The sequence below is a fragment of the Rattus norvegicus genome, chromosome 20 (assembly GCF_021556685.1).
Source record: "Rattus norvegicus strain SHRSP/BbbUtx chromosome 20, alternate assembly SHRSP_T2T, whole genome shotgun sequence".
In the NCBI taxonomy this organism is placed as follows: domain Eukaryota; kingdom Metazoa; phylum Chordata; class Mammalia; order Rodentia; family Muridae; genus Rattus; species Rattus norvegicus.
Genome location: NC_141553.1, coordinates 41,009,516 through 41,033,750, shown reverse-complemented (window position 1 = coordinate 41,033,750; position 24,235 = coordinate 41,009,516). Strand labels below are relative to the sequence as shown.

The 24,235-nt window shown below is 49.7% G+C and overlaps 1 protein-coding gene and 2 pseudogenes across 1 annotated transcript; all 3 read left to right on the top strand.

Annotated features, from left to right (window-relative positions):
- Positions 1-412: 412 nt before the first annotated feature.
- LOC147998697 (uncharacterized) lies at positions 413-1,260 on the top strand (annotated as a pseudogene).
- A 2,376-nt stretch (positions 1,261-3,636) lies between these two features.
- Positions 3,637-4,107, top strand: LOC147998696 (double homeobox protein 4C-like). The gene has a single exon (XM_087598782.1). The coding sequence runs from the start codon at positions 3,637-3,639 to the stop codon at positions 4,105-4,107; it is 471 nt and encodes a 156-aa protein (XP_087454908.1).
- Positions 4,108-21,417: 17,310 nt separating this feature from the next.
- LOC147998695 (uncharacterized) lies at positions 21,418-22,461 on the top strand (annotated as a pseudogene).
- The last annotated feature ends 1,774 nt before the right edge of the window (positions 22,462-24,235 follow it).

Here is a 24,235-nt window from a genome sequence, read left to right as displayed (position 1 = left end):
GCTCTAAGGGTGGCATTTGCTGAAGCTTGCGCTTGATCTGGAGCGGTCCTGACTATATTCTCCAGCTTTAGGTCTCCTGGCATCGAATCCTTAGGAGCATGGAATCTGGAAGCAATGTGGATAACAGCTGTATGCTGGGGGAATCCCGGCGCAGGAAGACGGTTTGGCAGGCCTGGCAAAAGAAGGCCCTGCTATCAGCTTTAGGCAAGAACCAATACCCGAGCTCTGGGACAGGCAGGAACTGGCCAGGCAAATACAGCTCCCTTCGTCCCGCATCCGAGTGTGGTTTCAGAACCGAAGGAGTTGCACTGGAGAGGTGAGGCACGGCCCAAAGCGGTCCAGCAGAGGCTCCATTCCGCTAGCCTCCCAACAGCTCGAGGAAGGGTTTGGCTCCAGGTCACAAGGTAGCAGCATGCCCTCGGACAGCAGGAGGCCTCGCACTCGACTCACCTTGGAACAGCGCAGTATCCTAGTGCAAGCCTTTGAGAGGAATCCGTTGCCAGGCTTTGCTACCAGGGAGCAGCTGGGGCAGAGGACAGGTTTGTCTGAGGACACGATCCACATATGATTTCAGAACAGAAGAGCGCGGCAAGCCCGCGCTCCAGATCAAGATGTGCCTGCTTCACAAGTGCAGGATGTGGCAACTGGAGGTCTCAGTGGCAGGGATGAAGCAGCACAGGACAACCTGCTATCTCAGGAGGTGTGGGCATGGAGAACTCGAGCTCCAGCGACCAGCCCTACTTCCACAAAGAGTCCCAGCAACCCCAAATGGCACTGCCCGAAGGACGAGGCCAATCACAGACAGCGACTCAAGCATACGAGGCAGGACCTCTGGAACTCCTCCTTGATGAACTGCTGGAAGAAGATCAAGTGGAGGGTGGCAGGCCATTCCCTGTGGATCTTGATGGAAATTCTGGTGGCAAGGAACACGAGTTTGTCCAGGAAACCATCTTGCAACTGGCTGCCACGGACTGTGTTTCCAAGGAATCCTCGAGTTATAGTGACCCAACCAATTTCTCCAGAGAGCCTCAGCTACCACAATGGGCACAGCCTGAAGGACAAGGCCAAGAACAGGCTCTCACTCAGGGATGCAACACGGGCACCCTGGAATTCTTCCTGGATCAACTGCTGATGGAAGTTCGAGTGGAGACGCACTCCCCAGGCCCTGTACATCTGGAAGGTGCAGGGCAGCAAATGGATGCAACACCTGAGCTGCCTCTCTCTCAAGAGGAATATGAGGCTCTGCTGGATATTCTCTGAGTCCCAGCCTGGAAGCTCCTATCCAGAAGACACCTGCAATCCACATTTGAGAATGTTGACAGCCCAAAAAGTATATGCATCAAAACCCCTATGACAGTGGCTGATTTCAATGCAAAGCATCTTGCTTACTAGAAGGAGGAAATGCACGGGGGTTTTCCATGTGGAGTGCCTATCTGAGGGCCCTGAGACGAGGAAATGGGCTCTCAGAATGGGTTTCTGCTGAAGGGGCAGAGGGCAGATCACCAGGGACTCCTAAAACAACAAGGAGGCCTAATGAAAAGCCCAACTGACAGAACAAAACATTGGACTGGCTCCATCAGATTCCAGGAAATCTCATGGGTCACCAGGTATAGGCTACACATCTCAGGACACTAAACCAGGAAGGAGTTATGAACACTTCTTCCTTGGGACTAAGAACTATTGCTCTTCTTACCAATGCCTTATGCTTAGCTGTGAGATGACTAACAATCCACCAATTCTATATGTACTCCTGGCACATTTGTTTAGTTTACTTTTGTTTTGTTTTGTCTTGCTCTGTTCTACTTACCATTGTATTCAATAAAGATTTGCATTGTTGGTTTGTTTGCTTGCTTGCTTGTTTGCTTGTGTGTTTGTATGGGTGGTTGAAAGGCTGTTTGGTTTAGGCATGAGCTTTCCAATTGAAAGGGTGGTAAGACTTTGGAAGGCAGTGAGGCAGGATGAGAGGTCTGAAAGGGAAATAACAAGGAAAGCTGATCAGTGTTCGATGCCGACATGGCAGTGTTTGCTAAAGCAAGCAAGCGGGGAAATTGTCAACTTAAAGAAGAATGTGTTAAGGCCACAAAACTGTAAATAAACATCATCCTGGAAATGGAGTGCAACCAAAGTATCGTGAACAATTCATTCCAGGATTGACACTGATTCAATCAGACAAGCCAAATACCTTCCTCCTCCCACAGTGCGGTGTTTCCCACAATCTCCCGTATCCGTGTTTTAACCTTGAGTTTCCCAAGCCTAGCACGGCCCTGCATTCCCTAATGTGAGGTCCCTCTGCACCCACCTGAAGACTGCAATTGCCTAGAGGTAGGCAGTTGGCCTTGGGTGCATGCAGCCACGTTTCCTCAAGGAGCATAGGGCTTATACAATTCTTTCAACACAGGTTTTCGGTCTTTTGTTCCACATTCACAGGTCAGACTTGCTGGCCGGGTTTTTGTGTATGCTTGTGTGTGTGTATGTGTTAGTGTGTGTGTTTGTTTGTGTGTGTGTATGTGTGTGTTATTTGTATTCGTGTTATATGTGTGTGTGTTTGCATGTTCGTGTGTGAGTGCCTGTGTGTGTGTGCTTGTGTTGTGTGTGTTATTTTTATTTGTGTTATTTGTGTGTATGTGTGTATGTTTGTTTGTGTCTGTGTGTGTGCTTTGTTGTGTGTGTGGTATTTCTATTTGTGTTATTTGTATGGGTGTGTGTGTGTCTGTGTGTGTGTGTGTGTGTGTCTGTGTGTCTGTGTGTGTTTGTGCCTGTTTTTGCATGGACCATGTTAATTGTGAGAATTCCTGAAAATCTGGCTCAACTGTTCTGACAGGAAATGCATGAATGTGCGTTTGCCAATCTCTACATGAACTATTGTGGTTTTTGGGCTATTTGCCTATGTAAAAGACTTTCTTTCTGCATGTGCTATATTCTTCCCTCAGTTTAATAGAGTTCTGTTGCTCCCAACTACCAGCTAGCCCTACAAGCATGAAAGAAGTGCCATGACTTGCATGACTCCTGGAAGTGATGTCCTTGGGTCTCAGGACAAGTGGTTGGGATCCTCAGTTGGGGGGTCTTCTCTTTCCAGCCTGTGTGGATCCAGATGGGATGAGATCAGCACGGATTCAACTTGGCTAGTGATACCACCTAAGGCACACTCCACTCTGCCTTCCTCTTCTGAAGCCTGCTTACCACCTCCACGATTTCCTGGATACTCTGTCCAAAGCCAGGAAGGACCTATGGTGCTCCCTCCTTGGACGATTTGTCTCCTGGATTGTTGATTCCTAGGACGTTTTTTGTGCTTCCTTGTTCTGTGTCCAGAATGGCATGCAAGGGACTGCGAGACTTTGGGGGATACATCGCTGAGTCTGATAGGTTTCTTGAGGTCTTGTTCCGGGTCTCCTATTCTCAGGTGGGAGGCGTGGCAGGTGTAAAGCATCGTGGCATGACCTTGATTCAAGGGTCTGCAGTACGACTGTAGCCCACCGCACCTTTCGAGTGGGAAGAGCTCCGGGAGCAGAGGCAGAGGTATTTAAGGGCAGGGGACCCAGCCCTACGGCTGGCATTTGCTGAAGCTTGAGCTTGCTCTGGAGCGGTCCTGACTATAGTCTCCAGCTTGAGGACTCCTGGCATCGAATCCTTAGGAGCATGGAAGCTGGAAGCAATGTGGATAGCAGCTGTGTGCTGCGGGAATCCCGGCGCAAGAAGACGGTTTGGCAGGCCTGGCAAAAGAAGGCCCTGCTATCAGCTTTCAGCAAGAACCAATACCCGAGCTTCTGGGACAGGCAGGAACTGGCCTGGCAAATACAGCTCCCTGCGTCCCGCATCCGAGTGTGGTTTCAGAACCGAAGAAGTCGCACTGGAGAGGTGAGGAACGGCCCAAAGCGGTCCAGCAGAGGCTCCATTCCGCTAGCCTCCCAACAGCTCGAGGAAGGGTTTGGCTCCAGGTCACAAGGTAGCAGCATGCCCTCGGACAGCAGAAGGCCTCGCACTCGACTCACCTTGGAACAGCGCAGTATCCTAGTGCAAGCCTTTGAGAGGAATCCGTTGCCAGGCTTTGCTACCAGGGAGCAGCTGGGCCAGAGGACAGGTTTGTCTGAGGACACAATCCACATATGATTTCAGAACAGAAGAGCGGGGCAAGCCCGCGCTCCAGATCAAGATGTGCCTGCTTCACAAGTGCAGGATGTGGCAACTGGAGGTCTCAGTGGCAGGGATGAAGCAGCACAGGACAACCTGTTATCGATGGCTATCTCAGGAGGTGTGGGCATGGAGAACTCGAGCTCCAGCGACCAGCCCCACTTCCACGAAGAGTCCCAGCATCCCCAAGTGGCACTGCCCGAAGGACGAGGCCAATCACAGACAGCCACTCAAGCATACGAGCCAGGAACTCTGGAACTCCTCCTTGATGAACTGCTGGAAGAAGACCAAGTGGAGGGTGACAGGCCATTCCCTGTGGATCTGGATGGAAATCCTGGTGGCAAGGAGCACGGGGTTGTCCAGGAAACCATCTTGCAACTGGCTGCCACGGACTGTGTTTCCAAGGAATCCTCGAGTTATAGCGACCCAACCAATTTCTCCAGAGAGTCGCAGCTACCACAATGGGCACAGCCTGAAGGACAAGGCCAAGAACAGGCTCTCACTCAGGGATGCAACACGGGACCTCTGGAACTCTTCCTGGATCAACTGCTGATGGAAGTTCGAGTGGAGACGCTCTCCCCAGGCCCTGTACATCTGGAAGGTGCAGTTCAGAAAAATGGATGCAACACCTGAGCTGCCTCTCTCTCAAGAAGAATATGAGGCTCTGCTGGATATTCTCTGAGTCCCAGCCTGGAAGCTCCTATCCAGAAGACACCCGCAATCTACATGAGAATGTAGACAGCCCAAAAAGTATATGCATCAAAACCCCTATTACAGTGGCTGCTTTCGATGGAAGGCATCTTGCTTATTAGAAGGAGGAAATGCACGTGGGTTTTCCATGTGGAGTGCCTTAGTGAGGGACCTGAGACGAGGAAATGAGCTCTGAGAATGGGATTCTACTGAAGGGGCAGAGGGCAAGATCACCAGGGACTCCTAAAACAACAAGGAGGCCTAATGAAAAGCCCAACTGACAGAACACACCATTGGACTGGCTCCAGCAGACTCCAGGAAATCTCATGGGTCACCAGGTATAGGCTACACATCTCAGGACACTAAACCAGGAAGGAGTTATGAAGACTTCTAACTTGGGACTAAGAACTGCTGCTCTTCTTACCAGTGCTTTATGCTTAGCTGTGAGATGACTAACAAACCACCCATTCTATATGTACTCCTAGCACATTTGTTTAGTTTACTTTTGTTTTACTTTTTCTTGCTTTGTTCTACTTCCCATTGCATTCAATAAAGATTTGCATTGTTTGTTTGTTTGTTTGCTTGCTTCCTTGCTTGTGAGTTTGTAAAGTTGGTTGAATTGCTGTTTGGTTTAGGCATGAGCTTTCCCATTCAAAAGGTGGTAAGACTTTGGAAGGCAGTGAGGCGGGATGAGAGGTCTGAAAGTAAATAACAAGGAAAGCTGATCAGTGTTCAATGCAGACATGGCAGTGTTTGCTATAGCAAACAAGCGGGGAAAATGTCAACTTAAAGAAGAATGTGTGTAAGGCCACAAATCTGTAAATAAACATCATCCTGGAAATGGAGTGCAACCAAAGTATCGTGAACAATTCATTCCAGGATTGACACTGATTCAATCAGACAAGCCAAATACCTTCCTCCTCCCACAGTGAGGTGTTTCCCACAATCTCCCGTATCTGTCTTTTAACCTTGAGTTTCCAAAGCCTAGCACGGCCCTGCATTCCCTAATGTGAGGTCCCTCCAAACCCACCTGAAGACTGCAATTGCCTAGAAGTAGGCAGTTGGCCTTGGGTGCATGCAGCCACATTTCCTCAAGGAGCATAGGGCTTATACAATTCTTTCAACACAGGTTTTCGGTCTTTTGTTCCACATTCACAGGTCAGACTTGCTGGCCGGGTTTTTGTGTATGCTTGTGTGTGTGTATGTGTTAGTGTGTGTGTTTGTGTGTGTGTGTGTATGTGTATGTGTGTGTTATTTGTATTTGTGTTATATGTGTGTTTGTTTGCATGTTTGTGTGTGAGTGCCTGTGTGTGTGTTTGCTTGTTTTGTGTGTGTGTTATTTGTATTTGTGTTATCTCTGTGTGTGTATGTGTGTGTGTTTGTGTGTGCCTGTGTGTGTTTGTGTGTGCGTGTGTGTGTGCTTTGTTGTGTGTGTGCTATTTCTATTTGTGTTATTTGTATGTGTCTGTGTGTGTATTTGCGTGTGTGTGTGTGTGTGTGTGTGTGTGTGTGTGTTTGCTCCTTTGTTTGCATTTAACATGTTAATGGTGAGAATTCCTGAAAATCTGGCCCAACTGTTCTGACAGGAAATGCATGAATGCGCATTCCCGAATCTCTACATGAACTATTGTGGTTTTTGGCCTATTTGCCTGTGTAAAAGACTTTCTTTCTGCATGTGCTATTCTCTTCTCTCGGTTTAATAGAGTTCTGTTGCTCCCAACTACCACCTAGCCCTACAAGAAGGAAAGAAGTGCCATGACTTGCATGACCCCTGGAAGTGATATCCTTGGTTCTCAGGACAAGTGGTTGGGATCCTCAGTTGGGGGGTCTTCTCTTTCCAACCTGTGTGGATCCAGATGGGATGAGATCAGCACGGATTCAACTTGGCTAGTGATACCACCTAAGGCACAGTCCACTCTGCCTTCCTCTTCTGAAGCCTGCTTACCACCTCCACGATTTCCTGGATACTCTGCCCAAAGCCAGGAAGGACCTATGGTGCTCCCTCCTTGGACGATCTGTCTGCTGGATTCTTGATTCCTAGGACATTTATTGTGCTTCCTTGTTCTGTGTCCAGAATGGCATGCAAGGGACTGCGAGACTTTGGGAGAGACTTTGCTGAGTCTGATAGGTTTCTTGAGGTCTTGTTCCGGGTCTCCCGTTCTCAGGTGGGAGGCTTGGCAGGTGTAGAGCTTCCGGGCATGACCTTGATTCAAGGAGGACGACTGTAGCCCACGGCTCCTTTCGAGTGGGCGGAGCTCCGGGAGCAGAGAGAGAGGTACTTAAGGGCAGGGGTCCCAGCCCTACGGCTGGCATTTGCTCAAGCTTGCGCTTGCTCTGGAGCGGTCCTGACTATATTCTCCAGCTTGAGGACTCCTGGCATCGAATGCTTAGGAGCATGGAAGCTGGAAGCAATGTGGATAGCAGCTGTGTGCTGCGGGAATCCCGGCGCAGGAAGACGGTTTGGCAGGCCTGGCAAAGGAAGGCCCTGCTATCAGCTTTCAGCAAGAACAAATACCCGAGCTTCTGGGACAGGCAGGAACTGGCCAGGCAAATACAGCTCCCTGCGTCCCGCATCCGAGTGTGGTTTCAGAACCAAAGAAGTCGCACTGGAGAGGTGAGGCACGGCCCAAAGCGGTCCAGCAGAGGCTCCATTCCGCTAGCCTCCCAAGAGCTCGAGGAAGGGTTTGGCTCCAGGTCACAAGGTAGCAGCATGCCCTCGGACAGCAAAAGGCCTCGCACTCGACTCAACTTGCAACAGCGCAGGATCCTAGTGCAAGCCTTTGAGAGGAACCCGTTGCCAGGCTTTGCTACCAGGGAGCAGCTGGGCCAAAGGACAGGTTTGAATGAGGACACGATCCACATATGGTTTCAGAACAGAAGAGCGCGGCAAGCCCGCGCTCCAGATCAAGATGTGCCTGCTTCACAAGTGCAGGATGTGGCAACTGGAGGTCTCAGTGGCAAGGATGAGGCAGCACCGGACAACCTGTTATTGATGGCTGCTGCAGGAGGTGTGGGCATGGAGAACTCGAGCTCCAGCGACCAGCCCCACTTCCACGAAGAGTCCCAGCATCCCCAAGTGGCACTGCCCGAAGGACGAGGCCAATCACAGACAGCCACTCAAGCATACGAGCCAGGAACTCTGGAACTCCTCCTTGATGAACTGCTGGAAGAAGACCAAGTGGAGGGTGACAGGCCATTCCCTGTGGATCTGGATGGAAATCCTGGTGGCAAGGAGCACGGGGTTGTCCAGGAAACCATCTTGCAACTGGCTGCCATGGACTGTGTTTCCAAGGAATCCTCGAGTTGTAGCGACCCAACCAATTTCTCCAGAGAGTCTCAGCTACCACAATGGGCACAGCCTGAAGGACAAGGCCAAGAACAGGCTCTCACTCAGGGATGCAACAGGGGCCCTCTGGAACTCTTCCTGGATCAACTGCTGATGGAAGTTCGAGTGGAGACGCTCTCCCCAGGCCCTGTACATCTGGAAGGTGCAGTTCAGCAAATGGATGCAACACCTGAGCTGCCTCTCTCTCAAGAAGAATATGAGGCTCTGCTGGATATTCTCTGAGTCCCAGCCTGGAAGCTCCTATCCAGAAGACACCCGCAATCAACACTTGAGAATGTAGACAGCCCAAAAAGTATATGCATCAAAACCCCTATTACAGTGGGTGCTTTCGATGGAAGGCATCTTGCTTACTAGAAGGAGGAAATGCACGTGGGTTTTCCATGTGCAGTGCCTACATGAGGACCCTGGGATGAGGAAACGGGCTCTGAGCATGGGATTCTGCTGAAGGAGCACAGGGCAAGATCACCAGGGACTCCTAAAACATCAAGGAGGCCTAATGAAAAGCCCAACTGACAGAACACACCATTGAACTGGCTCCAGCAGACTCCAGGAAATCTCATGGGTCACCAGGTATAGGCTACACATCTCAGGACACTGAACCAGGAAGGAGTTATGAAGACTTCTTCCTTGGGAATAAGAACTGCTGCACTTCTTACCAATGCCTTATGCTTAGCTGTGAGTTGACTAACAAACCACCCATTCTATATGTACTCCTAGCACATTTGTTTAGTTTACTTTTGTTTTGTTTTGTCTTGCTTTGTTCTACTTCCCATTGCATTCAATAAAGGTTTGCATTGTTTGTTTGTTTGCTTGCTTGCTTGTTTGCTTGTGTGTTTGTATGGGTGGTTGAATTGGCTGTTTGCTTTAGGCATGAGCTTTCCAATTCAAAGGGTGGTAAGACTTGGGAAGGCAGTGAGGCAGGATGAGAGGTCTGAAAGGGAAATAACAAGGAAAGCTGATCAGTGTTCAATGCAGACATGGCACTGTTTGCTAAAGCAAACAAGCAGGGAAAATGTCAACCTAAAGAAGAGTGTGTGTAAGGCCACAAAACTGTAAATGAACATCATCCTGGAAATGGAGTGCAACCAAAATATCGTGAACAATTCATTCCAGGATTGACACTGATTCAATCAGACAAGCCGAATACCTTCCTCCTCCCACAGTGAGGTGTATCCCACACTCTCAGGTATCCGTCTTTTATCCTTGAGTTTCCCAAGCCTAGCACAGCCCTGCATTCCCTAATGTGAGGTCCCTCCAAGCCCACCTGAAGACTGCAATTGCCTAGAGGTAGGCAGTTGTCCTTGGGTGCATGCAGCCACATTGCCTCAAGGAGCATAGGGCTTATACAGGTCTTTCAGCACAGGTTTTGGGTCTTTTGTTCCACATTCACAAGTCAGACTTGCTGGCCCGGTTTTTGTGTATGCTCGTGTGTGTGTGTGTGTGTGTGTGTGTGTGTGAGTGTGTATGTGTATGTGTGTGTTATTTGTATTTCTGTTATTTGTGTGTTTGCATGTGCATGTGTGAGTGTCTGTGTGTGTGCTTGTTTTGTGTGTGGGTTATTTGTATTTGTGTTATCTCTGTGTGTGTATGTGTGTGTGTTTGTGTGTGCCTGTGTGTGTTTGTGTGTGCGTGTGTGTGTGCTTTGTTGTGTGTGTGTGCTATTTCTATTTGTGTTATTTGCGTGTATATGTGTGTCTGTTTGTGTGTGTGTGTGTGTTTGCGCCTGTGTTTCATGGAACATGTTAATTGTGAGAATTCCTGAAAATCTGGCCCAACTGGTCTGACAGTAAATACATGAATACGCTTTCCCGTATCTCTACATGAACTATTGTGGTTTTCGTCCTATTTGCCTGTGTAAAAGACTTTCTTTCTGCATGTGCTATTCTCTTCTCTCGGTTCAATATTGTTCTGTTGCTCCCAACTACCACCTAGCCCTACAAGCAGGAAGGAAGTGCCATGACTTGCATGACCCCTGGAAGTGATGTCCTTGGGTCTCAGAACATGTGGTTGGGATCCTCAGTTGGGTGTCTTCTCTTTCCAACCTGTGTGGATCCAGATGGGATGAGATCAGCACGGATTCAACTTGGCTAGTGATACCACCTAAGGCACAGTCCACTCTGCCTTCCTCTTCTGAAGCCGGCTTACCACCTCCACGATTTCCTGGATACTCTGCCCAAAGCCAGGAAGGACCTATGGTGCTCCCTCCTTGGACGATCTGTCTGCTGGATTCTTGATTCCTAGGACATTTATTGTGCTTCCTTGTTCTGTGTCCAGAATGGCATGCAAGGGACTGCGAGACTTTGGGAGAGACTTTGCTGAGTCTGATAGGTTTCTTGAGGTCTTGTTCCGGGTCTCCCGTTCTCAGGTGGGAGGCTTGGCAGGTGTAGAGCTTCCTGGCATGACCTTGATTCAAGGAGGACGACTGTAGCCCACGGCTCCTTTCGAGTGGGCGGAGCTCCGGGAGCAGAGAGAGAGGTACTTAAGGGCAGGGGTCCCAGCCCTACGGCTGGCATTTGCTGAAGCTTGCGCTTGCTCTGGAGCGGTCCTGACTATATTCTCCAGCTTGAGGACTCCTGGCATCGAATCCTTAGGAGCATGGAAGCTGGAAGCAATGTGGATAGCAGCTGTGTGCTGCGGGAATCCCGGCGCAGGAAGACGGTTTGGCAGGCCTGGCAAAAGAAGGCCCTGCTATCAGCTTTCAGCAAGAACAAATACCCGAGCTTCTGGGACAGGCAGGAACTGGCCAGGCAAATACAGCTCCCTGCGTCCCGCATCCGAGTGTGGTTTCAGAACCAAAGAAGTCGCACTAGAGAGGTGAGGCACGGCCCAAAGCGGTCCAGCAGAGGCTCCATTCCGCTAGCCTCCCAAGAGCTCGAGGAAGGGTTTGGCTCCAGGTCACAAGGTAGCAGCATGCCCTCGGACAGCAGAAGGCCTCGCACTCGACTCAACTTGCAACAGCACAGGATCCTAGTACAAGCCTTTGAGAGGAACCCGTTGCCAGGCTTTGCTACCAGGGAGCAGCTGGGCCAAAGGACAGGTTTGAATGAGGACACGATCCACATATGGTTTCAGAACAGAAGAGCGCGGCAAGCCCGCGCTCCAGATCAAGATGTGCCTGCTTCACAAGTGCAGGATGTGGCAACTGGAGGTCTCAGTGGCAAGGATGAGGCAGCACCGGACAACCTGTTATTGATGGCTGCTGCAGGAGGTGTGGGCATGGAGAACTCGAGCTCCAGCGACCAGCCCCACTTCCACGAAGAGTCCCAGCATCCCCAAGTGGCACTGCCCGAAGGACGAGGCCAATCACAGACAGCCACTCAAGCATACGAGCCAGGAACTCTGGAACTCCTCCTTGATGAACTGCTGGAAGAAGACCAAGTGGAGGGTGACAGGCCATTCCCTGTGGATCTGGATGGAAATCCTGGTGGCAAGGAGCACGGGGTTGTCCAGGAAACCATCTTGCAACTGGCTGCCACGGACTGTGTTTCCAAGGAATCCTCAAGTTATAGCGACCCAACCAATTTCTCCAGAGAGTCTCAGCTACCACAATGGGCACAGCCTGAAGGACAAGGCCAAGAACAGAATCTCACTCAGGGATGCAACAGGGGCCCTCTGGAACTCTTCCTGGATCAACTGCTGATGGAAGTTCGAGTGGAGACGCTCTCCCCAGGCCCTGTACATCTGGAAGGTGCAGTTCAGCAAATGGATGCAACACCTGAGCTGCCTCTCTCTCAAGAAGAATATGAGGCTCTGCTGGATATTCTCTGAGTCCCAGCCTGGAAGCTCCTATCCAGAAGACACCCGCAATCAACACTTGAGAATGTAGACAGCCCAAAAAGTATATGCATCAAAACCCCTATTACAGTGGGTGCTTTCGATGGAAGGCATCTTGCTTACTAGAAGGAGGAAATGCATGTGGGTTTTCCATGTGCAGTGCCTACATGAGGACCCTGGGATGAGGAAACGGGCTCTGAGCATGGGATTCTGCTGAAGGAGCACAGGGCAAGATCACCAGGGACTCCTAAAACATCAAGGAGGCCTAATGAAAAGCCCAACTGACAGAACACACCATTGAGTGGGCTCCATTAGACTCCAGGAAATCTCATGGGTCATCAGGTATAGGCTACACATCTCAGGACACTGAACCAGGAAGGAGTTATGAAGACTTCTTCCTTGGGACTAAGAACTGCAGCACTTCTTACCAATGCCTTATGCTTAGCTGTGAGTTGACTAACAAACCAACCATTCTATATGTACTCCTAGCACATTTGTTTAATTTACTTTTGTTTTGTTTTGTCTTGCTTTGTTCTACTTCCCATTGCATTCAATAAAGTTTTGCATTGTTTGTTTGTTTGCTTGCTTGCTTGTTTGCTTGTGTGTTTGTATGGGTGGTTGAATTGGCTGTTTGCTTTAGGCATGAGCTTTCCAATTCAAAGGGTGGTAAGACTTGGGAAGGCAGTGAGGCAGGATGAGAGGTCTGAAAGGGAAATAACAAGGAAAGCTGATCAGTGTTCAATGCAGACATGGCACTGTTTGCTAAAGCAAACAAGCAGGGAAAATGTCAACCTAAAGAAGAGTGTGTGTAAGGCCACAAAACTGTAAATGAACATCATCCTGGAAATGGAGTGCAACCAAAGTATCGTGAACAATTCATTCCAGGATTGACACTGATTCAATCAGACAAGCCGAATACCTTCCTCCTCCCACAGTGAGGTGTATCCCACACTCTCAGGTATCCGTCTTTTATCCTTGAGTTTCCCAAGCCTAGCACGGCCCTGCATTCCATAATGTGAGGTCCCTCCAAGCCCACCTGAAGACTGCAATTGCCTAGAGGTAGGCAGTTGTCCTTGGGTGCATGCAGCCACATTGCCTCAAGGAGCATAGGGCTTATACAGGTCTTTCAGCACAGGTTTTGGGTCTTTTGTTCCACATTCACAAGTCAGACTTGCTGGCCCGGTTTTTGTGTATGCTCGTGTGTGTGTGTGTGTGTGTGTGTGTGTGTGTGTGTGTGTATGTGTATGTGTGTGTTATTTGTATTTCTGTTATTTGTGTGTTTGCATGTGCATGTGTGAGTGTCTGTGTGTGTGCTTGTTTTGTGTGTGGGTTATTTGTATTTGTGTTATCTCTGTGTGTGTATGTGTGTGTGTTTGTGTGTGCCTGTGTGTGTTTGTGTGTGCGTGTGTGTGTGCTTTGTTGTGTGTGTGCTATTTCTATTTGTGTTATTTGTATGTGTCTGTGTGTGTATTTGCGTGTGTGTGTGTGTGTGTGTGTGTGTGTTTGCTCCTTTGTTTGCATTTAACATGTTAATGGTGAGAATTCCTGAAAATCTGGCCCAACTGTTCTGACAGGAAATGCATGAATGCGCATTCCCGAATCTCTACATGAACTATTGTGGTTTTTGGCCTATTTGCCTGTGTAAAAGACTTTCTTTCTGCATGTGCTATTCTCTTCTCTCGGTTTAATAGAGTTCTGTTGCTCCCAACTACCACCTAGCCCTACAAGAAGGAAAGAAGTGCCATGACTTGCATGACCCCTGGAAGTGATATCCTTGGTTCTCAGGACAAGTGGTTGGGATCCTCAGTTGGGGGGTCTTCTCTTTCCAACCTGTGTGGATCCAGATGGGATGAGATCAGCACGGATTCAACTTGGCTAGTGATACCACCTAAGGCACAGTCCACTCTGCCTTCCTCTTCTGAAGCCTGCTTACCACCTCCACGATTTCCTGGATACTCTGCCCAAAGCCAGGAAGGACCTATGGTGCTCCCTCCTTGGACGATCTGTCTGCTGGATTCTTGATTCCTAGGACATTTATTGTGCTTCCTTGTTCTGTGTCCAGAATGGCATGCAAGGGACTGCGAGACTTTGGGAGAGACTTTGCTGAGTCTGATAGGTTTCTTGAGGTCTTGTTCCGGGTCTCCCGTTCTCAGGTGGGAGGCTTGGCAGGTGTAGAGCTTCCGGGCATGACCTTGATTCAAGGAGGACGACTGTAGCCCACGGCTCCTTTCGAGTGGGCGGAGCTCCGGGAGCAGAGAGAGAGGTACTTAAGGGCAGGGGTCCCAGCCCTACGGCTGGCATTTGCTGAAGCTTGCGCTTGCTCTGGAGCGGTCCTGACTATATTCTCCAGCTTGAGGACTCCTGGCATCCAATGCTTAGGAGCATGGAAGCTGGAAGCAATGTGGATAGCAGCTGTGTGCTGCGGGAATCCCGGCGCAGGAAGACGGTTTGGCAGGCCTGGCAAAGGAAGGCCCTGCTATCAGCTTTCAGCAAGAACAAATACCCGAGCTTCTGGGACAGGCAGGAACTGGCCAGGAAAATACAGCTCCCTGCGTCCCGCATCCGAGTGTGGTTTCAGAACCAAAGAAGTCGCACTGGAGAGGTGAGGCACGGCCCAAAGCGGTCCAGCAGAGGCTCCATTCCGCTAGCCTCCCAAGAGCTCGAGGAAGGGTTTGGCTCCAGGTCACAAGGTAGCAGCATGCCCTCGGACAGCAAAAGGCCTCGCACTCGACTCAACTTGCAACAGCGCAGGATCCTAGTGCAAGCCTTTGAGAGGAACCCGTTGCCAGGCTTTGCTACCAGGGAGCAGCTGGGCCAAAGGACAGGTTTGAATGAGGACACGATCCACATATGGTTTCAGAACAGAAGAGCGCGGCAAGCCCGCGCTCCAGATCAAGATGTGCCTGCTTCACAAGTGCAGGATGTGGCAACTGGAGGTCTCAGTGGCAAGGATGAGGCAGCACCGGACAACCTGTTATTGATGGCTGCTGCAGGAGGTGTGGGCATGGAGAACTCGAGCTCCAGCGACCAGCCCCACTTCCACGAAGAGTCCCAGCATCCCCAAGTGGCACTGCCCGAAGGACGAGGCCAATCACAGACAGCCACTCAAGCATACGAGCCAGGAACTCTGGAACTCCTCCTTGATGAACTGCTGGAAGAAGACCAAGTGGAGGGTGACAGGCCATTCCCTGTGGATCTGGATGGAAATCCTGGTGGCAAGGAGCACGGGTTTGTCCAGGAAACCATCTTGCAACTGGCTGCCATGGACTGTGTTTCCAAGGAATCCTCGAGTTGTAGCGACCCAACCAATTTCTCCAGAGAGTCTCAGCTACCACAATGGGCACAGCCTGAAGGACAAGGCCAAGAACAGGCTCTCACTCAGGGATGCAACAGGGGCCCTCTGGAACTCTTCCTGGATCAACTGCTGATGGAAGTTCGAGTGGAGACGCTCTCCCCAGGCCCTGTACATCTGGAAGGTGCAGTTCAGCAAATGGATGCAACACCTGAGCTGCCTCTCTCTCAAGAAGAATATGAGGCTCTGCTGGATATTCTCTGAGTCCCAGCCTGGAAGCTCCTATCCAGAAGACACCCGCAATCAACACTTGAGAATGTAGACAGCCCAAAAAGTATATGCATCAAAACCCCTATTACAGTGGGTGCTTTCGATGGAAGGCATCTTGCTTACTAGAAGGAGGAAATGCACGTGGGTTTTCCATGTGCAGTGCCTACATGAGGACCCTGGGATGAGGAAACGGGCTCTGAGCATGGGATTCTGCTGAAGGAGCACAGGGCAAGATCACCAGGGACTCCTAAAACATCAAGGAGGCCTAATGAAAAGCCCAACTGACAGAACACACCATTGAACTGGCTCCAGCAGACTCCAGGAAATCTCATGGGTCACCAGGTATAGGCTACACATCTCAGGACACTGAACCAGGAAGGAGTTATGAAGACTTCTTCCTTGGGAATAAGAACTGCTGCACTTCTTACCAATGCCTTATGCTTAGCTGTGAGTTGACTAACAAACCACCCATTCTATATGTACTCCTAGCACATTTGTTTAGTTTACTTTTGTTTTGTTTTGTCTTGCTTTGTTCTACTTCCCATTGCATTCAATAAAGGTTTGCATTGTTTGTTTGTTTGCTTGCTTGCTTGTTTGCTTGTGTGTTTGTATGGGTGGTTGAATTGGCTGTTTGCTTTAGGCATGAGCTTTCCAATTCAAAGGGTGGTAAGACTTGGGAAGGCAGTGAGGCAGGATGAGAGGTCTGAAAGGGAAATAACAAGGAAAGCTGATCAGTGTTCAATGCAGACATGGCACTGTTTGCTAAAGCAAACAAGCAGGGAAAATGTCAACCTAAAGAAGAGTGTGTGTAAGGCCACAAAACTGTAAATGAACATCATCCTGGAAATGGAGTGCAACCAAAGTATCGTGAACAATTCATTCCAGGATTGACACTGATTCAATCAGACAAGCCGAATACCTTCCTCCTCCCACAGTGAGGTGTATCCCACACTCTCAGGTATCCGTCTTTTATCCTTGAGTTTCCCAAGCCTAGCACAGCCCTGCATTCCCTAATGTGAGGTCCCTCCAAGCCCACCTGAAGACTGCAATTGCCTAGAGGTAGGCAGTTGTCCTTGGGTGCATGCAGCCACATTGCCTCAAGGAGCATAGGGCTTATACAGGTCTTTCAGCACAGGTTTTGGGTCTTTTGTTCCACATTCACAAGTCAGACTTGCTGGCCCGGTTTTTGTGTATGCTCGTGTGTGTGTGTGTGTGTGTGTGTGTGTGTGAGTGTGTATGTGTATGTGTGTGTTATTTGTATTTCTGTTATTTGTGTGTTTGCATGTGCATGTGTGAGTGTCTGTGTGTGTGCTTGTTTTGTGTGTGGGTTATTTGTATTTGTGTTATCTCTGTGTGTGTATGTGTGTGTGTTTGTGTGTGCCTGTGTGTGTTTGTGTGTGCGTGTGTGTGTGCTTTGTTGTGTGTGTGTGCTATTTCTATTTGTGTTATTTGCGTGTATATGTGTGTCTGTTTGTGTGTGTGTGTGTGTGTGTGTGTTTGCGCCTGTGTTTCATGGAACATGTTAATTGTGAGAATTCCTGAAAATCTGGCCCAACTGGTCTGACAGTAAATACATGAATACGCTTTCCCGTATCTCTACATGAACTATTGTGGTTTTCGTCCTATTTGCCTGTGTAAAAGACTTTCTTTCTGCATGTGCTATTCTCTTCTCTCGGTTCAATATTGTTCTGTTGCTCCCAACTACCACCTAGCCCTACAAGCAGGAAGGAAGTGCCATGACTTGCATGACCCCTGGAAGTGATGTCCTTGGGTCTCAGAACATGTGGTTGGGATCCTCAGTTGGGTGTCTTCTCTTTCCAACCTGTGTGGATCCAGATGGGATGAGATCAGCACGGATTCAACTTGGCTAGTGATACCACCTAAGGCACAGTCCACTCTGCCTTCCTCTTCTGAAGCCGGCTTACCACCTCCACGATTTCCTGGATACTCTGCCCAAAGCCAGGAAGGACCTATGGTGCTCCCTCCTTGGACGATCTGTCTGCTGGATTCTTGATTCCTAGGACATTTATTGTGCTTCCTTGTTCTGTGTCCAGAATGGCATGCAAGGGACTGCGAGACTTTGGGAGAGACTTTGCTGAGTCTGATAGGTTTCTTGAGGTCTTGTTCCGGGTCTCCCGTTCTCAGGTGGGAGGCTTGGCAGGTGTAGAGCTTCCTGGCATGACCTTGATTCAAGGAGGACGACTGTAGCCCACGGCTCCTTTCGAGTGGGCGGAGCTCCGGGAGCAGAGAGAGAGGTACTTAAGGGCAGGGGTCCCAGCCCTACGGCTGGCATTTGCTGAAGCTTGCGCTTGCTCTGGAGCGGTCCTGACTATATTCTCCAGCTTGAGGACTCCTGGCATCGAATCCTTAGGAGCATGGAAGCTGGAAGCAATGTGGATAGCAGCTGTGTGCTGCGGGAATCCCGGCGCAGGAAAACGGTTTGGCAGGCCTGGCAAAAGAAGGCCCTGCTATCAGCTTTCAGCAAGAACAAATACCCGAGCTTCTGGGACAGGCAGGAACTGGCCAGGCAAATACAGCTCCCTGCGTCCCGCATCCGAGTGTGGTTTCAGAACCAAAGAAGTCGCACTAGAGAGGTGAGGCACGGCCCAAAGCGGTCCAGCAGAGGCTCCATTCCGCTAGCCTCCCAAGAGCTCGAGGAAGGGTTTGGCTCCAGGTCACAAGGTAGCAGCATGCCCTCGGACAGCAGAAGGCCTCGCACTCGACTCAACTTGCAACAGCGCAGGATCCTAGTACAAGCCTTTGAGAGGAACCCGTTGCCAGGCTTTGCTACCAGGGAGCAGCTGGGCCAAAGGACAGGTTTGAATGAGGACACGATCCACATATGGTTTCAGAACAGAAGAGCGCGGCAAGCCCGCGCTCCAGATCAAGATGTGCCTGCTTCACAAGTGCAGGATGTGGCAACTGGAGGTCTCAGTGGCAAGGATGAGGAGGCACCGGACAACCTGTTATTGATGGCTGCTGCAGGAGGTGTGGGCATGGAGAACTCGAGCTCCAGCGACCAGCCCCACTTCCACGAAGAGTCCCAGCATCCCCAAGTGGCACTGCCCGAAGGACGAGGCCAATCACAGACAGCCACTCAAGCATACGAGCCAGGAACTCTGGAACTCCTCCTTGATGAACTGCTGGAAGAAGACCAAGTGGAGGGTGACAGGCCATTCCCTGTGGATCTGGATGGAAATCCTGGTGGCAAGGAGCACGGGGTTGTCCAGGAAACCATCTTGCAACTGGCTGCCACGGACTGTGTTTCCAAGGAATCCTCAAGTTATAGCGACCCAACCAATTTCTCCAGAGAGTCTCAGCTACCACAATGGGCACAGCCTGAAGGACAAGGCCAAGAACAGAATCTCACTCAGGGATGCAACAGGGGCCCTCTGGAACTCTTCCTGGATCAACTGCTGATGGAAGTTCGAGTGGAGACGCTCTCCCCAGGCCCTGTACATCTGGAAGGTGCAGTTCAGCAAATGGATGCAACACCTGAGCTGCCTCTCTCTCAAGAAGAATATGAGGCTCTGCTGGATATTCTCTGAGTCCCAGCCTGGAAGCTCCTATCCAGAAGACACCCGCAATCAACACTTGAGAATGTAGACAGCCCAAAAAGTATATGCATCAAAACCCCTATTACAGTGGGTGCTTTCGATGGAAGGCATCTTGCTTACTAGAAGGAGGAAATGCATGTGGGTTTTCCATGTGCAGTGCCTACATGAGGACCCTGGGATGAGGAAACGGGCTCTGAGCATGGGATTCTGCTGAAGGAGCACAGGGCAAGATCACCAGGGACTCCTCAAACATCAAGGAGGCCTAATGAAAAGCCCAACTGACAGAACACACCATTGAACTGGCTCCAGCAGACTCCAGGAAATCTCATGGGTCACCAGGTATAGGCTACACATCTCAGGACACTGAACCAGGAAGGAGTTATGAAGACTTCTTCCTTGGGACTAAGAACTGCTGCACTTCTTACCAATGCCTTATGCTTAGCTGTGAGTTGACTAACAAACCACCCATTCTATATGTACTCCTAGCACATTTGTTTAGTTTACTTTTGTTTTGTTTTGTCTTGCTTTGTTCTACTTCCCATTGCATTCAATAAAGTTTTGCATTGTTTGTTTGTTTGCTTGCTTGCTTGTTTGCTTGTGTGTTTGTATGGGTGGTTGAATTGGCTGTTTGGTTTAGGCATGAGCTTTCCAATTCAAAGTGTGGTAAGACTTGGGAAGGCAGTGAGGTGGGATGAGAGGTCTGAAAGGGAAATAACAAGGAAAGCTGATCAGTGTTCAATGCAGACATGGCACTGTTTGCTAAAGCAAACAAGCAGGGAAAATGTCAACCTAAAGAAGAGTGTGTGTAAGGCCACAAAACTGTAAATGAACATCATCCTGGAAATGGAGTGCAACCAAAGTATCTTGAACAATTCATTCCAGGATTGACACTGATTCAATCAGACGAGCCGAATACCTTCCTCCTCCCACAGTGAGGTGTATCCCACACTCTCAGGTATCCGTCTTTTATCCTTGAGTTTCCCAAGCCTAGAACGGCCCTGCATTCCATAATGTGAGGTCCCTCCAAACCCACCTGAAGACTGCAATTGCCTAGAGGTAGGCAGTTGTCCTTGGGTGCATGCAGCCACATTGCCTCAAGGAGCATAGGGCTTATACAGGAATTTCAGCACAGGTTTTGGGTCTTTTGTTCCACATTCACAAGTCAGACTTGCTGGCCCGGTTTTTGTGTATGCTCGTGTGTGTGTGTGTGTGTGTGTGTGTGTGTGTGAGTGTGTGTGTGTGTGTGTGTTATTTGTATTTGTGTTATTTGTGTGTGTTTGCATGTGCATGTGTGAGTGTCTGTGTGTGTGCTTGTTTTGTGTGTGTGTTATTTGTATTTGTGTTATCTCTGTGTTTGTATGTGTGTTTGTGTGTGCGTGTGTGTGCTTTGTTGTGTGTGTGTGCTATTTCTATTTGTGTTATTTGTGTGTATATGTGTGTCTGTTTGTGTGTGTGTGTGTGTGTGTGTGTGTGTGTTTGCGCCTGTGTTTCATGGAACATGTTAATTGTGAGAATTCCTGAAAATCTGGCCCAAATGGTCTGACAGTAAATACATGAATACGCATTCCCGTATCTCTACATGAACTATTGTGGTTTTCGTCCTATTTGCCTGTGTAAAAGACTTTCTTTCTGCATGTGCTATTCTCTTCTCTCGGTTCAATATTGTTCTGTTGCTCCCAACTGCCACCTAGCCCTACAAGCAGGAAGGAAGTGCCATGACTTGCATGACCCCTGGAAGTGATGTCCTTGGGTCTCAGAACATGTGGTTGGGATCCTCAGTTGGGTGTCTTCTCTTTCCAACCTGTGTGGATCCAGATGGGATGAGATCAGCACGGATTCAACTTGGCTAGTGATACCACCTAAGGCACAGTCCACTCTGCCTTCCTCTTCTGAAGCCGGCTTACCACCTCCACGATTTCCTGGATACTCTGCCCAAAGCCAGGAAGGACCTATGGTGCTCCCTCCTTGGACGATCTGTCTGCTGGATTCTTGATTCCTAGGACATTTATTGTGCTTCCTTGTTCTGTGTCCAGAATGGCATGCAAGGGACTGCGAGACTTTGGGAGAGACTTTGCTGAGTCTGATAGGTTTCTTGAGGTCTTGTTCCGGGTCTCCCGTTCTCAGGTGGGAGGCGTGGCAGGTGTAAGGGGTCGTGGCATGACCTTGATTCAAGGGTCTGGAGTACGACTGTAGCCCACGGCTCCTTTTGAGTGGGCAGAGCTCCGGGTGCTGAGGCAAAGGTATTTACGGACAGGGGTCCCAGCTCTAAGGGTGGCATTTGCTGAAGCTTGCGCTTGATCTGGAGCGGTCCTGACTATATTCTCCAGCTTGAGGACTCCTGGCATCGAATCCTTAGGAGCATGGAAGCTGGAAGCAATGTGGATAGCAGCTGTGTGCTGCGGGAATCCCGGCGCAGGAAGACGGTTTGGCAGGCCTGGCAAAAGAAGGCCCTGCTATCAGCTTTCAGCAAGAACAAATACCCGAGCTTCTGGGACAGGCAGTAACTGGCCAGGCAAATACAGCTCCCTGCGTCCCGCATCCGAGTGTGGTTTCAGAACCAAAGAAGTCGCACTGGAGAGGTGAGGCACGGCCCAAAGCGGTCCAGCAGAGGCTCCATTCCGCTAGCCTCCCAAGAGCTCGAGGAAGGGTTTGGCTCCAGGTCACAAGGTAGCAGCATGCCCTCGGACAGCAAAAGGCCTCGCACTCGACTCAACTTGCAACAGCGCAGGATCCTAGTGCAAGCCTTTGAGAGGAACCCGTTGCCAGGCTTTGCTACCAGGGAGCAGCTGGGCCAAAGGACAGGTTTGAATGAGGACACGATCCACATATGGTTTCAGAACAGAAGAGCGCGGCAAGCCCGCGCTCCAGATCAAGATGTGCCTGCTTCACAAGTGCAGGATGTGGCAACTGGAGGTCTCAGTGGCAAGGATGAGGCAGCACCGGACAACCTGTTATTGATGGCTGCTGCAGGAGGTGTGGGCATGGAGAACTCGAGCTCCAGCGACCAGCCCCACTTCCACGAAGAGTCCAGCATCCCCAAGTGGCACTGCCCGAAGGACGAGGCCAATCACAGACAGCCACTCAAGCATACGTGCCAGGAACTCTGGAACTCCTCCTTGATGAACTGCTGGAAGAAGACCAAGTGGAGGGTGACAGGCCATTCCCTGTGGATCTGGATGGAAATCCTGGTGGCAAGGAGCACGGGGTTGTCCAGGAAACCATCTTGCAACTGGCTGCCACGGACTGTGTTTCCAAGGAATCCTCAAGTTATAGCGACCCAACCAATTTCTCCAGAGAGTCTCAGCTACCACAATGGGCACAGCCTGAAGGACAAGGCCAAGAACAGGCTCTCACTCAGGGATGCAACAGGGGCCCTCTGGAACTCTTCCTGGATCAACTGCTGATGGAAGTTCGAGTGGAGACGCTCTCCCCAGGCCCTGTACATCTGGAAGGTGCAGTTCAGCAAATGGATGCAACACCTGAGCTGCCTCTCTCTCAAGAAGAATATGAGGCTCTGCTGGATATTCTCTGAGTCCCAGCCTGGAAGCTCCTATCCAGAAGACACCCGCAATCAACACTTGAGAATGTAGACAGCCCAAAAAGTAAATGCATCAAAACCCCTATTACAGTGGGTGCTTTCGATGGAAGGCATCTTGCTTACTAGAAGGAGGAAATGCACGTGGGTTTTCCATGTGCAGTGCCTACATGAGGACCCTGGGATGAGGAAACGGGCTCTGAGCATGGGATTCTGCTGAAGGAGCACAGGGCAAGATCACCAGGGACTCCTAAAACATCAAGGAGGCCTAATGAAAAGCCCAACTGACAGAACACACCATTGAACTGGCTCCAGCAGACTCCAGGAAATCTCATGGGTCACCAGGTATAGGCTACACATCTCAGGACACTGAACCAGGAAGGAGTTATGAAGACTTCTTCCTTGGGACTAAGAACTGCTGCACTTCTTACCAATGCCTTATGCTTAGCTGTGAGTTGACTAACAAACCACCCATTTTATATGTATTCCTAGCACATTTGTTTAGTTTACTTTTGTTTTGTTTTGTCTTGCTTTGTTCTACTTCCCATTGCATTCAATAAAGGTTTGCATTGTTTGTTTGTTTGCTTGCTTGCTTGTTTGCTTGTGTGTTTGTATGGGTGGTTGAATTGGCTGTTTGCTTTAGGCATGAGCTTTCCAATTCAAAGGGTGGTAAGACTTGGGAAGGCAGTGAGGCAGGATGAGAGGTCTGAAAGGGAAATAACAAGGAAAGCTGATCATTGTTCAATGCAGACATGGCACTGTTTGCTAAAGCAAACAAGCAGGGAAAATGTCAACCTAAAGAAGAGTGTGTGTAAGGCCACAAAACTGTAAATGAACATCATCCTGGAAATGGAGTGCAACCAAAGTATCGTGAACAATTCATTCCAGGATTGACACTGATTCAATCAGACAAGCCGAATACCTTCCTCCTCCCACAGTGAGGTGTATCCCACACTCTCAGGTATCCGTCTTTTATCCTTGAGTTTCCCAAGCCTAGCACGGCCCTGCATTCCCTAATGTGAGGTCCCTCCAAACCCACCTGAAGACTGCAATTGCCTAGAGGTAGGCAGTTGTCCTTGGGTGCATGCAGCCACATTGCCTCAAGGAGCATAGGGCTTATACAGGTCTTTCAGCACAGGTTTGGGTCTTTTGTTCCACATTCACAAGTCAGACTTGCTGGCCCGGTTTTTGTGTATGCTCGTGTGTGTTTGTGTGTGTGTGTGTGTGTGTGTGTGTGAGTGTGTATGTGTATGTGTGTGTTATTTGTATTTCTGTTATTTGTGTGTGTTTGCATGTGCATGTGTGAGTGTCTGTGTGTGTGTGCTTGTTTTGTGTGTGTGTTATTTGTATTTGTGTTATCTCTGTGTGTGTATGTGTGTGTGTTTGTGTGTGCCTGTGTGTGTTTGTGTGTGCGTGTGTGTGCTTTGTTGTGTGTGTGCTATTTCTATTTGTGTTATTTGTATGTGTCTGTGTGTGTGTTTGCGTGTGTGTGTGTGTGTGTGTGTGTGTGTGTGTGTGTGTTTGCACCTTTGTTTGCATTTAACATGTTAATGGTGAGAATTCCTGAAAATCTGGCCCAACTGTTCTGACAGGAAATGCATGAATGTGCATTCCCGAATCTCTACATGAACTATTGTGGTTTT